Source organism: Oryzias latipes, chromosome 9 (genome assembly GCF_002234675.1).
Source record: "Oryzias latipes chromosome 9, ASM223467v1".
Classification (NCBI taxonomy): Eukaryota; Metazoa; Chordata; class Actinopteri; order Beloniformes; family Adrianichthyidae; genus Oryzias; species Oryzias latipes.
Genome location: NC_019867.2, coordinates 27,290,223 through 27,303,096, shown reverse-complemented (window position 1 = coordinate 27,303,096; position 12,874 = coordinate 27,290,223). Strand labels below are relative to the sequence as shown.

Below are 12,874 nucleotides of genomic sequence, written 5' to 3'. Positions count from 1 at the left end.
AAATGTTCATTTACCTGATCTAGGACACATTGATCATATTTAACATCAGCTCCCTCTTAATCTAGAATGGATTTGTCCATTTATTAACAAATAAAAACAACAACAATATCTGTCTTTCTATCTAAAATTAGCTTTAAATGTAACAAATGCAGCTTCTTGGAGCTATAAAAGCTACAATCCAAACATCTGTGCTGATGGAACCAAAACCTTTGACATCTTTTCAAAATGCTGAAACTCATGTTTTTCTATCACAGATACACAGCCAGTTCCATCATTTGTTACTGAGCAGAAATGTTCTATTCTTGATCAAGATGACAACATTACATCTGACAAAAAGACACAGACTCACATGTAAGAAGTAAAAAGTCCCATTTTTATTGACTACAGAAATTCCTGATGATTTTATGGTTAAAAAACAGAAGAAAAAATGTACAATTTCACGGCAATTTGGTTTGGTTCTCGTCATTTAGTTTTAATCAGAGACACTTTAGGTTTCCTTAAATTAATAGTTTGTTGCATCAAGTTAGTGTTTTTAATACATAAATTAGTATTTTATGCTCATAAATTAGATTTTGTCCCCATAAATTAGCATTTTGTAAACACAATTTAGTATTTTGTTTGGACAAATTAGAATTCTGTTACACAAATTAGTATTTAGTGGGCACATAAATAAGATTTTGTGCACCCAAATTAGTATTTTATGCTCATAAATTGGATTTTCTCTCCATAAATGAGCATTTTGTAAACACAATTTGGTATTTTTTTCGGACAAATTAAAATTTTGTGTACACAAATTAGTATCTTCTGCACAAAGGTAGGATTTTGTGCCTGTTAATTAGCATTTTGTGTTGTGATAACAAATGAGCAATTTTTGCCCACAAATTAACAATGTATGTGCAGAAATTAGCATTATAATACTAGAATTAGCCACTGTTTATAATCTGTTAATTAAGTAAAATATGTAGTAAAATATACAAATTATAATAAAAGTTTATTTTCTAATTTAAGGAGTCTAAATTGATCTATTAATACATGTGATGGGTACTCTTTACTTCTGCTGCCCAATTGTAATTAGAACCCCGCTGTGGTTGGTGCATGCTCCGCCCCCCAACCCAAGCTCTCAATGAAGACGAGGTAAAACTCCCTGTGAGGCCAATTTAGGAAGAACCCTCGGGAAAGGCAATTCAACGAGAGATGGCCCTTTCACCGATGGCTGAGGGGTTGAAAGAGCTGCAGAAGGAATCCCTCCAGCCTCTGGGGACCTGGAAGACAGAAAACATTTTGTTCAACGACTGCAAGAAGTTCTTGAAATCTGGGATGGGAGTTCTTTTGCTTACTCTGTATTGATGACATAAACTCTTCTTTGTCTTGAGGCTGATTCCTTTAGGGGTCACCATGGCGACATGTCCGTCTTTAGCTGTGGGTGTGGTTAGAAGGACTTGGTATGGTCCCTCCCACCATGGGCTGGTCCAGTTCTTCCTCTTTAGGACTTTGATGAACACCCAGTCGCCTGGTTTCACTGATGTGCTTTCCTGTGGAGATAAAGAGTCAGATTGCAGTCAATTTGCACTGGACACCTCCTTCTGGTTTATTATCCTTATGATAAAGTCTGCTAATGTTTTTCCTTCATCAGGTTTTTGTAAGTTAGTGGCTACTTTAGGCTTTGCAAGTCACACAAGATGCTGACATCCATGAGTTGTGCGTTCATTTCGCTTTGTTGGAGTAAGACTTCATCTGCATGATGGACTGAAAGATGTAATGGATGAAATAAATGTACATCCACTGAGGAGGCCATCGATGCAGCACAAACTGCCTGTATTCATGCTGGTAGAGATCAGGCTACAGGATCAAGTTTTTGGAGTAAAATGTAAGAAGGAGTGATTTGTCTCTGTGTCTTTGCATAAATTCAAATTAATTTCATTTCTATAGCACCTTCCATGTAAAAAGAACAGCTCAAGGTGCTGTACATGAACACAAACATGAACACAAAACACCAATCCCCACACATGTAATAAAATAATTAAATAATTAAATACACAAAAACAAACACAAATAAAATAAATGATTATAAAAACTTAAAGTAGAGAAGTAACTTAAGTAACTACATTTAAGTATCTCAGACTCATCTGGACATAGAAACACAGAAATATTCTGTTATTTGATCTAAAAAATAAAATCAGATTTTACTAATAAACAAAGAGGGAATTTTGTCCAAATGCTCCAACCGTTTTGGTCTTTGGACCATTTTGTGTTTTGTTGTGTCGTAGATTTCTTACCTCATCTAAATGTGACCCCGCCCTCTTATGACGCTCTTTGGTTTGCTGAAGATGTGTTTTGTGGTTTGCTTTTGTTTTTAACCTATTCGTTTTCTTCTCTTTGTGGTTTTGTGGCAGCACCAGTGGAATCTACAGATGACAACAACACAGTTCATTGATCCAGAATATTATTATCAAAGACAGCAGAGAGTTAAGGAAGTGATGGTTTGTAGTGTTGAGGTTTCCTTACCTCATCTAAATGTGACCCCGCCTTCTTTTGAAGTTCTCTTGTCTGTTTTCCTGATGAAGATGTTTCTTTAGGTTTGCTGGCAGAGCTGCTGTAATAAATGACAAAAACACAGAGAGTTGATATCTTGTTCACATCGTCCAGCTCTGTTAAGATGTTACTGTAATGTTGTGGATGTCTGTGTGTGTGTGTGCGTGTGGTTGCGTGCGTGTGTGTGTGTGTGTGTGTGTGTGTGTGTGTGTGTGTGTCAGATTATATCAGCCATGGATGCTGCAGCAGCTCCTTCAGCTTGGGCCGGAATGCAGGGGAAAACCTCAGACACTTCTTCAAAAAACTTTTGCAGTCTGAAAAAAAGAAGGATGAATAATAATAATGGTGAAGGTGAGAGCTACGGTAAGCCAAGTGTTGAAAGAACTTCTGGACAGAGTTTTCTTACCCGGGGACAGGTCTTCCCTTATCTTCAGCTTATTCATTGCAAACTTTCTGGTGTTGAAGCCCACTCCATGTAAAGCCTCATTCCCAACCACTCCAAGCTGCCACACTGTGGTTGGTTCTGCTCTGTAGCCAGAGCCAAACATAGACTCTGGGGCAGCAATACTCAATGTGCCTGAAAAACAGCAGCTTCAGGTCAGGTGATGCTCCTCAGTGGTTTCCTTTATGGCAGATGCTGATCTGTTACCTGCAAAGTCTGTGAACACGGATGTCTCCTTAGTGAAACAGCTCAGTCCAAAGTCGATGAGGCGAGCACGCGGGACACTGGAGCTCGTCTCAATCAGGACATTTTGAATTTTGATGTCCCGATGGAAGATGTGCCTCTCTTCAAGATCCACAGCTGTCTGGATCAGCTGTTTCATGATGATCTGGAAGACATCACAAAAACCCAATGAGGAAAAGGAGTGACAACTTCTAGAGCTGCTTCTCAGGAGGACAGGGTCTGTTTTTCTCTTAGTTCTAATCTTTGCAAACTTCTCTGTCTGTTTGCGTCAAACACTGAACTAACATGTTCAACCAGATTTCAGTCAAAGATCAGAACTTCAGGAAGTTTCTTCAGGAGTAGAAAGAGAACATCTGGAACAAATAGAGAATGTGAACACAAGCCTACCTTAACTTCATCTTCCTCTATTTTGCCTCCTCTGCTCTTCAGGTAATCCTCCATGTCTGTGGCTGGGATCGGTCTCTCCATTACAAGGATGATCTCCTCCTTCAGATCGTACCAGTCCAGCAGAACCACGGGGGAGGCTTTATCTGGAGACTGTAGCTGTGGGTCTTTGAGCTTCTGCATGACGGCCACCTCCGCGCAAATGAACTGTCCGTGTTCATCCTGAGGAATCACCACAAAGAGAGGATGAAGAGGAGAACTGCAAAGGAACACATTCAGAGCAGAGATCTTCATCATGACTTCTGCAGCGCTGCATGACTCCCACTCACCACCTCTGTATTTAGATCGAAGCCTTTTTCAATGCGTTTGATGGCCACCTGCAAGACACAAACACATGTGGTCAGAAAATCTGAAGGTGAAACATCCGACAGACGACAAACTCAGACATTTCAGATTAAACCTTCAACTAACATGGACCAGATGAAGCAAAACCATCCATGTTTTCAATGTGTTTTCCAATGAAAGCCTGAAGCTCGTTCACTGCAGCTGCATGACAAACACTGACCTGCAGGTTGTCTGATCTGCGGAAGCCGCCAAAAACACATCCAAAGCCTCCTTCACCCAACTGCTCCATCTGCTCGTATTTAGCTTCAAAGTCATCTGAAAACAAAAAGAGAAGTTCAGCTGTGATGGAAGGAACTTTTCCCTAAAAACTAAAATCAGATTTTACAAATAAACTGCCATTTGATTAAAAAAAAAAAACTGTATCAGATTGGAAGTAGCTGATGTTTCTTTAAAGAATCTACCTTCGCTGGTATTGACAGAGGAGGTGTTGGTTCGACTGAAAAAGGTGCTCTTTTCCACGATCTTCTTCAGTTTCTCCAGAAACTCTTTCTTATTCTTTACTCCGGTGGGCTTCATGGGCTCTGCAGGCTCAGATGGGTCAACTTTCCTCTTTTTTGTTTCTCCGTCATCATCAGAGCAGGCCTTTCTTTTCACCGGGACTCTTTTAGACCGGCTGCTGCTTGTTTTTTCCTCATCTTCAAGAAACAAAAACCAGTCAAACGAAAATCACTGTTAAAGGAAAGATCGTTTAAAATTTATAATATATTTCTAACATTTTAAATCATGAATCTTCGTCATATTCAGTAGTTCGATGATAAAACGTAATTTTAAATCGTACAACTTGACTCAATCACACAAAGTTGCAAGTGATTTTTAATCACATTTTCTCAAGGAATATCTTAGAAAGAAAATGATTTCATCCTTTTTTTAATAAGATATAGGAATATTTTTAATAAATCAACTTTAAGAAAATTAAAACTTGGTATAGAAAAAATAATAACTGGTAAATGTTTTTGTAATAACTCTGTCAAACATCGTTGGAATCATAAATATAACAAAAAAATTGCAGATTAAAGAAATCATCTCTGAAAACAAATAAAAATGATTCCGTTCTTAAAGTGCCGCCACATATTGCAGCAGAACATTCCACAAAACTGTCGCTAACCCGGATGATGTTTCATATCCGCCTCAGGATCATGCTTCATTTTCGTTTCTTTCTCCATCATCTTCAGTAGTTCGATGATAAAAGCTTTTTTTACAACTTTGAAATCGTACAACCTGACTCAATAAGCACAAAGTTGCAAGTGATTCTGAATCTTCAATTCAAGTTTTAATGTGTTGTTTTTCATTGCTAAGCAACCTATGTGACATCACTAACTGACGCATAAAAACTGCTGGTTTTCACATGTCAATTCTTCATATCAATGCTCAATGAACTTTCTTTAAACTTTAAGCTGTGAAAAGGAAAAAGCCTCCTCTTCTATACATTAATAATCTGTTAACAAAGCTCCACTCCATCAAGCCCTAACCTACACCCATCAAACTCTCATGTTTCTGCAGAACTTTGTTCACGTTAGTAAAGTACATTTAAATACAACGGAAATCACATTTTCTCAAGGAATATCTTACAAAGAAAAAAAAATGTAACCTTTTTTTTAATAAAATATAGGAATATTTTGAATAGATCAAATTTAAGAAAATTAAAACTTGGTATAGAAAAAATAATAACTGTTACATGTATTTGTAATAACTCTGTCAAACATCTTTGGAATCAATAATATAACAGAACAATTGCAGATAAAAGATGTCATCTCTGAAAACAAATAAAAATTGTTCCATTCTCAGAGTGCCGCCGCAGATTAAAACAAAACATTCTACAAAACTGTCGCTAACCCGGATGATGTTTCATATCCGCCTCAGGATCATGCTTCTTATTCGTTTCTTTCTCCATCATCTTCAGTAGTTCGATGATAAAAACCTGTTTTACAAGTTTCAAATTGTACAACTTGACTCAATCGCACAAAGTTGCAAGTGATTCTGAATCTCCAACTGCAGTTTTTTTATATGAACTGTTTTTGCTGCCAAGCAACCTATGTGACATCACTACATGTCTCCTCTCTGTGTTGACATTCAAATCAACATATCTCTTAGAATGTTCTGGATTAAAACATTTAATTATCAAAATGTGTCAAATTCGTCATATTGATGATCAGTGAACTTTCTCTAAACTTTTTGTCATTTTAAAGGCAAAGATAACAAAAACAAAAAAAGATTTAAAAAAAATACCCAAAACAGTAAATGTAAACTTTGATCAATAAAAAGAATTCCTTTTTGTCTATGCGTCACAATATGAAATTAAAGCCGTTAGAGGCGTTGTATGGCCTGCAGGCGCTACCCGCCCTCGCCGCCCACCCTTATGTGCCATCCACCCTTGCCGCCTGCTTCTACGCACCACCGCTGCCCTTGCCGCTTTGGTGTAGGCACCACCGCTGCCCTCACAACCCACCTTTGACCCGACTCCACTTTCTGAGCAGCCACTGCGCACGACTAACTCCCCTTTCTCTTTCTGTACGGCAAACTAAGCTGCATGTGGCTAAAAGTGCTAGCATTGCAATCAGCATCATCAAATGACTCAGAAACACATTGATTAAAATGCTAAATGTTCACCTGGTGTGTGCAAATTTTGTTGACTTTACATGGATGTGGTGGGGGCCAAATTCTGCTCAGAGACGCAGAAACAGATCTGACAAACAAAGATGCCTACCGATACTAACACATGAAAAACAGGAGGTTATAAAAAATGGAAAAGTGTGTGTGTGAGTGTGTGATTAGTGATGAAAGGACAACGAGAGAGAATTCCATCCACAAGCTTAAACTAACCATCATGCATTCTGCCAACTGTACATATTTAGGGATACATTATTAGAGATTCATATAGATAGGAAAGGCTGTAAACGTACTGAATAAGAATATATATTCATTATATTCTTGATATTAAAAGTCAATAGTTGCAACCATCATGACAGCCACACTATAAATAATCATCTTGTCATTATAACAAAAGAACAAAAAAGAAAAAAAAAAATATTGAGAGTAATTATCCGTAACCATCAGACGCCTGCAAATGAGATAAACAGGGTATTTTAGAGAGAAAAAGAGGCAGAGGCAAGGTTAACCCCCCCCAACACCACAGCGGCCAAGACAGTCACGTATTTGCTTCTCAGATAAAACTTAATGTTCGTTTAGGAACTTAATGAGAACTGAACAAACAGATAGTGGTTCGGTCGTGTCAGTGGAAGAAGGTAATGAAATGGCTAAAGAAATTTGTTCTATAGTTTTCCATATAGAAAGGTTTATGGTGTTCTTTGATTTCTCCTAACAGACACAGTAAAGGTGATAAAGGGACGAGGCAGGCTAAGACGGTAGATAAAGTTTGGGTAATTTCAGTCCCAAGTTGCGTGAATATATGTGTCCGGGGTATTTTGAGTGCAATATGGGCAGATCTCTGATCCAAATCCCATTCTTGACATTTTCTCTCTTGTGTACTGAATTCTATGGAGGATTTCGTATTGTAATAGTTGTAAATTAGTGGTTTTTTGTCACAATATAGATGTTTTTACATATTTGTGCCCAGAACTCAGTGTTATCTCCAACAGAAAGATCATTTTCCCACTTTGTTTTGGGAAGTGATAAAGACTCATCTGAGAATATGATTGTTTTTTATATTTTAGAGAGAAGATTCTTTCTTGAGGTTATTTTTATTAAATCTGTTACAGCAGTTGGAACATCTAGAATCATTGCAGTTGCAAAAACTTTTGCTTCGATTGAAGATTTAAGTTGGGGATATTCTAAAAATTGACTGTTCCTGATGTCGTATTCCTGGATAAATTAGGAAAATGGTATTAGACCACTGGAATTAAAATATGTTTGAGATGTGTAATACCCTTAGTAGCCCAGGTGTGTAGATTGATTGGCTTTTTTATTGCTTAAAAAATCGGGATAATTCCAAATTGGTGTAGAATAGTGGATGGCATCTCTTAAATTGGGATGCCAGATAATAAAATCTCACAAATGAGAACTGGACGGGGCGCCGATCCAGGGGCCAGTGCAGGGCTCCCATCACAGACAGCTTGGGGACCAGAGTGCCCGACAGACCGCAATCCTGGGTGAAGCGTATCAGGAGGGTCCTCCAGAGCCTCGGGGAAAGATGTTTTCCAATTCTCGGAAGGGCTCGACCAAAGGTCTGGTCACCGCCTCTGATAGCAGCCGACGGCACTTCAGTCTCGTGGTGGAGACCGGCAGGATAGCGGTGTCAAGCGAGCCCCGCGAGGTGTGTCCAGAGGCAGTGGCCCAGTCAGGCTCATTCGAAGCAGGCCCGGAGGCAGCAGTGGAAGTCGCTTCTCGATCCAGAACCCTGATCGTAGCCATGGATGTGAAGTCAAGTCCGGCACCAGAAGTTGGAGAAGATTGCTAAAGGTCTACGCTGACACAACCCCGGTCCCGAAGGGTCCTGTTGGTTCATTGGGAGATCAGCAGGGCCCGGATCTTCTACAGCCATCAGGGTATATCAGTTGAAGAACGCCAGATTAGCCGAGCATCAGATATTAGCCCAGGGCCCCTTCAACAGAGGCATTTTACCTCCGTCCATCCATTACAGCTTGATTGTACAGCTGAGAGCCTGGTCCCTGAGACCAGCATCTGCCTTTTCATGCTCCAGATCAGGTGGAAACCTAACCGATTCTCCAGGGTTGGACTCGGCTGGACCTCGAATCTCGTCTGTCGGCTCCAATCTGTCTATAACGCCACCACGAAGCTGCACAACATTGCTGTCGGAGCCGGTGCAGTGAGCTTCAGCAAGCTTTCCTCCAGACCATGGAAGTGTCAGAGACAGGGAGTGACTGGCTTGGTCCGCAATGACTGACTGCTGGTGGTAGGGGATATAATTCAACTGGGAAGCGGTAACTGATTGTATTTTATCTATCAGTTGGTATTTTTCTTAAGCTCAGATTTTAGCCTTTGAATGGTGACTTGAAGTTGGCAGTGGTCCGAGTTGCAATTTCCACAAACGGAAGCTCTAGAGTCTCCGTCAGGAGGCGCGTCAGCCATCTTGATCACCACCATCATCAGCCTGAACCATTCAGTAAGAACCTTTAACCTGAAGTGGTTTCGTATGATGAAGACAAAGTTTAGTTTATTGATTGTCGGGAGAAAAGGCCCAATGCCACAAGGGTAAAACGTCACTCTTGTCACGTCACCTACATGGTCACTGCACCCTGACCCAAACACACCAACCGAAACTTTCCATACCCCACATCATTTTTGATGGATTTGTAATTTTAAAAAGAAAAGTGCTTTAGAAAGAGAGAGTCTGGTCGAGCCGAGTTGCATCGGCTCGTGGTCAGAAGAAGTGGTGAGACGGGCATGACGTTCGCTAAGGCTGGGTTGCACGGCCGCTAGGTTCTCAGCAGGTTATCCAGTTTGATGGCTAGAGCTATGAGCAGATCTAAGGATAATCCCTCGCCTCCAGGAAGTGTGTGCTTTGGTTGCTGGGCCATGTAGTGTGGTTGGAACTCTGGACGTGGTGACAGAGCTCTGACTTTGACAAGAATACTTTATGATTGATTTTTTAAAAACTGTTGTTTTCTACCGGTTGGAGTTTCCATGGAATTAAGAGAAGAAAATATTTGTTAGTGGCGTTTACGAGCAGTGGGACGAGCAGCAGCTGTCTGCAAATGGGATAATGAGCGTGAATTCTGCTGTGAATCAGTAATGGAGGTTTGTTGCAGCCGATTACTGCCTGCTGGGTGAATTCATAGCACTGAGCAAAACATAGTGGGGGCACAGAATAACACCTTTATGAGGTAAATTCAACTCTACAAGACAAATCTCATCTGTTACAGTTCTGTGAGCTTTCAGCTTTGCTGTTTTTCTTCCACTTTACCTTAAGAGAGGTCAAACATTCAATGTTTAAAACTTATGACTCCTGTTACAAACAATTAGCAGAGACTGAGGATGGTGTCTCATCTTCAGTTCTTGTGTGTTTTCTCTTGCTTTGCCACAGTCCCCCCCCCCCCCACACACACACACACACGCATCACAACATTCAGCTTCCACTATAGTGGTATGTTTAAAAGACCTCCCACTGGTTTGTGACACTTAACGTCACCCTTTCACCTCCTCCCTCCTTTAAAACTGACAGCAAAGAATTCAGCTAAAGCTCCAAAAGGCAGACATCCAAATTAATGACCAATCCACCACCCACATCTCCGTTCCCTCCCAGGAAAGCTCTTTAAAATGTAAAAGGAGTTAAAAAAATGTTAAGGAGTGAGCCTCAAAAACAATGTGAAGCAGAAACAAAAAAACGTTGTTATCCACCATACTTTCTTTATTCTTATTTATTCAGCTGTTTATGGTTCTGTTACAGCAGATAAAAAATGCACTTTTCATTCCTATCTCAATTCAAGTCTAAGTTGATTTAACAAAGCCACAGTTATAGCAGAGGATTGGGCATCTCTTTGCAAGCAGACACAGTCAGTTCACAGTAAATCCATAACATAAAACAACATTTCAATCAACAAAAACAAAGCAAAACAGGATTTTTTTTGCTTTAAAAAATAAAGTCATTTTTGATCAAAGTGGTCACTGATGTCTATTGAAGCTGCACCAGCAAAGTAAAATATGCAGGTTTGGGTGGGGGTGGGGGATATTTGTTCTATTGTGAAAGGCTGATGGGGGTCAGCAGAGGGTGTAGTCGTGCCCCCGTGAGCCACAGCCAAAACAGATAATCATATAAGATTAATTTTGATTGGCTTTGAAGATTCTGACCAACTTTTCTGAATTTTACACAAAAGGCACATTGTTACAACAAAAAAACAAATATTGTCTGGTGTGATTTGCATAATTTTTGGTCAGAGTGAGATTTTTCACTAACAGACCTACAAACCTAAATATGAGAGCTCTCTGTTTCTGTGCTCTGAACCACATTTAGTGTCAATAAAGCATTGAAATGCAGACTGAAGGGTTTTCTCACTTACAGGAAAAGTCTGATAAAAACGAACAGGTTCAGTTCTGAAAGATCACAATGAGTCAGAGAGCAGAGGAAACTTCATTCATCTCACAATCTGACCTAAAGTCGTTGTTTTTTTAGCCCTGGTCACATGTACCCATGCAAGTGATAACTTGTAAGGGTGTTGCAGGTTTTTGGGTTGTCCGGGGCCGTGGAGGATTGCAGACAGGTGAGGCTTGTAGTTCCCGTGAGGCTCGTACAGCCACCTTAACCCTTGTGCTATCCTATGGGGTCAAGATGACCATTAACATGTTATCCCTACCATGACAAAGGTGGATAAAGGTGAAGAGGATTTCATGTAATCCATGGACACCAGTGAAGATCACAAATCATTGAAGAAAAAAGGTTCAGAGCACTGTCTAGTGGGGTCTAGAAGACCCAACTCCCAATGTTAAAGTGCCTAGGATAGCACAAGGGTTAAGCAGCATCATTAAAATTAAATGTACAATTGTGGATGTGGTAAATCTATCTTTAAGTATTGGTATGACTATCTTCTTCCGCTCAACCGGAACCGGGTTGCAGCAGTCTAAGCAAAGATGCCTAGACTTTCCTCGCCTCGGACACTTCTTTCAGCTCCTCTGGGGGGACTCCGAGATGTCTCTCGGGTCACCCGAAAGGCCTATTCTCTCATGCCAGGAACACCTCCCCAGGGAGGCCTCCAGGAAGCATCTGGGCAAGATGCCCGAGCAACCTCAACCGGCTCCTCTCGATGTGGAGGAGAAGTGGCTCTACTCTGAGCCCTTCACGGGTGACTGAGCTTCTCACCCTATCTCTAAGAGAGCGCCTAGCCCCCCTACAAAGAAAGCTCATTTCAGCCTCTTGTATTCGGGACCTCGTTCTTTCGGTCATGACCCAGAGCTCATGAGCATGGGTGAGTATTGGTGAAACTAATGGAAGTTAAAGAGTCTTCTGACATACAGTGTTGCTGTGGTACGGTGCCTTTGTGCCACACTCTAGTCATTTGTGAGTTGTGAGCACTGGCTCCTTACTGACCTTCGTGAATGTCGCACACAGGAGTGTGCAGTTGATAACTTCCCACAGGAAGCCTGCACCAATTATGCACCAGTTGTCCAATTTTTCTGATTTCTCCCATTCAAGCTTCCTACAATCCTGAAGGATCTTGGAGGGTAAAAACCTGGAACAGACTTCCAGAAAGCCTTGGATTAGCTGAAAGACTCAGTTTATTAACTGTAAATCCAGGTGAAAGACCCACCTGTCCTCAGCTGCATTTTGTACACAAAATGTGCTAGACAAATGATCTTACTTTGCCTATTGAAATGGTAAATAGTGTATATTTATAAAGAGCTTTACTACCTTCTTAGAAGGCCCAAAGTGCTTTAGAGTCACAGTCCCATTCACACACAGTCACACACACCGCTGCCGAATGCTGGCGTCAACCTACAAACACCAGAAGCAATGTAGGGTTCAGAGTCTTGCCTTATAACACGTCAAACCATGAGCAGCAGGGCGAGAACCGAACCTGCGATCAAAGGTTGACCACTCTACCTCTGCATCACGACCACCCCACGATAAAATAGTTTAATTAACCGACAAACTTTACAAATAAAATTAAGATCAAATAAAAACCACCTCTTGAAACCAGCCTTTAGTGGTCATTGAGGAACTGCAACATTAGATTCTTCCAGGTCATTTTCCATAATGGGGCCTTGGCTTCACAACAAGGAGTAACAGAAGAAGTCAAATGAGTTTTCTGGTTGGCAGCTTTTGGCCTGTCGGTTTGCCTCCCTGCCAGCTCAGAGGAATTAGTGGAAGTACTGGAAGCCACGATAAGAGGATTCTGTTCTGCCCAAGAATCCTACTTTTTAGTGACCAAAGATACATGACCTAATCCCAGAGAGTTC

General features: G+C 40.7%; 1 protein-coding gene across 3 annotated transcripts; it reads right to left on the bottom strand.

Annotated features, from left to right (window-relative positions):
• Nucleotides 1-352: 352 nt before the first annotated feature.
• Nucleotides 353-6,132, bottom strand: LOC111947928 (serine/threonine-protein kinase pim-2-like). 3 transcript variants are annotated; one of them, XM_023958743.1, is made up of 11 exons: nucleotides 5,840-6,132; nucleotides 4,408-4,641; nucleotides 4,167-4,261; nucleotides 3,931-3,978; nucleotides 3,605-3,823; nucleotides 3,182-3,362; nucleotides 2,939-3,109; nucleotides 2,506-2,846; nucleotides 2,277-2,405; nucleotides 1,338-1,532; nucleotides 353-1,262 (listed from the first exon to the last, which is right to left on the bottom strand). In XM_023958743.1, the coding sequence occupies exons 1-8, from the start codon at nucleotides 5,898-5,900 to the stop codon at nucleotides 2,755-2,757; spliced, it is 1,101 nt and encodes a 366-aa protein (XP_023814511.1). In that variant the 5' UTR covers nucleotides 5,901-6,132; the 3' UTR covers nucleotides 353-1,262; nucleotides 1,338-1,532; nucleotides 2,277-2,405; nucleotides 2,506-2,754. The 3 variants fall into 3 exon arrangements, with proteins under 3 accessions (XP_023814511.1, XP_023814510.1, XP_023814512.1); XM_023958742.1 differs by lacking the exon at nucleotides 5,840-6,132 and adding an exon at nucleotides 5,112-5,317; XM_023958744.1 differs by lacking the exons at nucleotides 2,277-2,405; nucleotides 5,840-6,132 and adding an exon at nucleotides 5,112-5,317.
• Nucleotides 6,133-12,874: the final 6,742 nt, after the last annotated feature.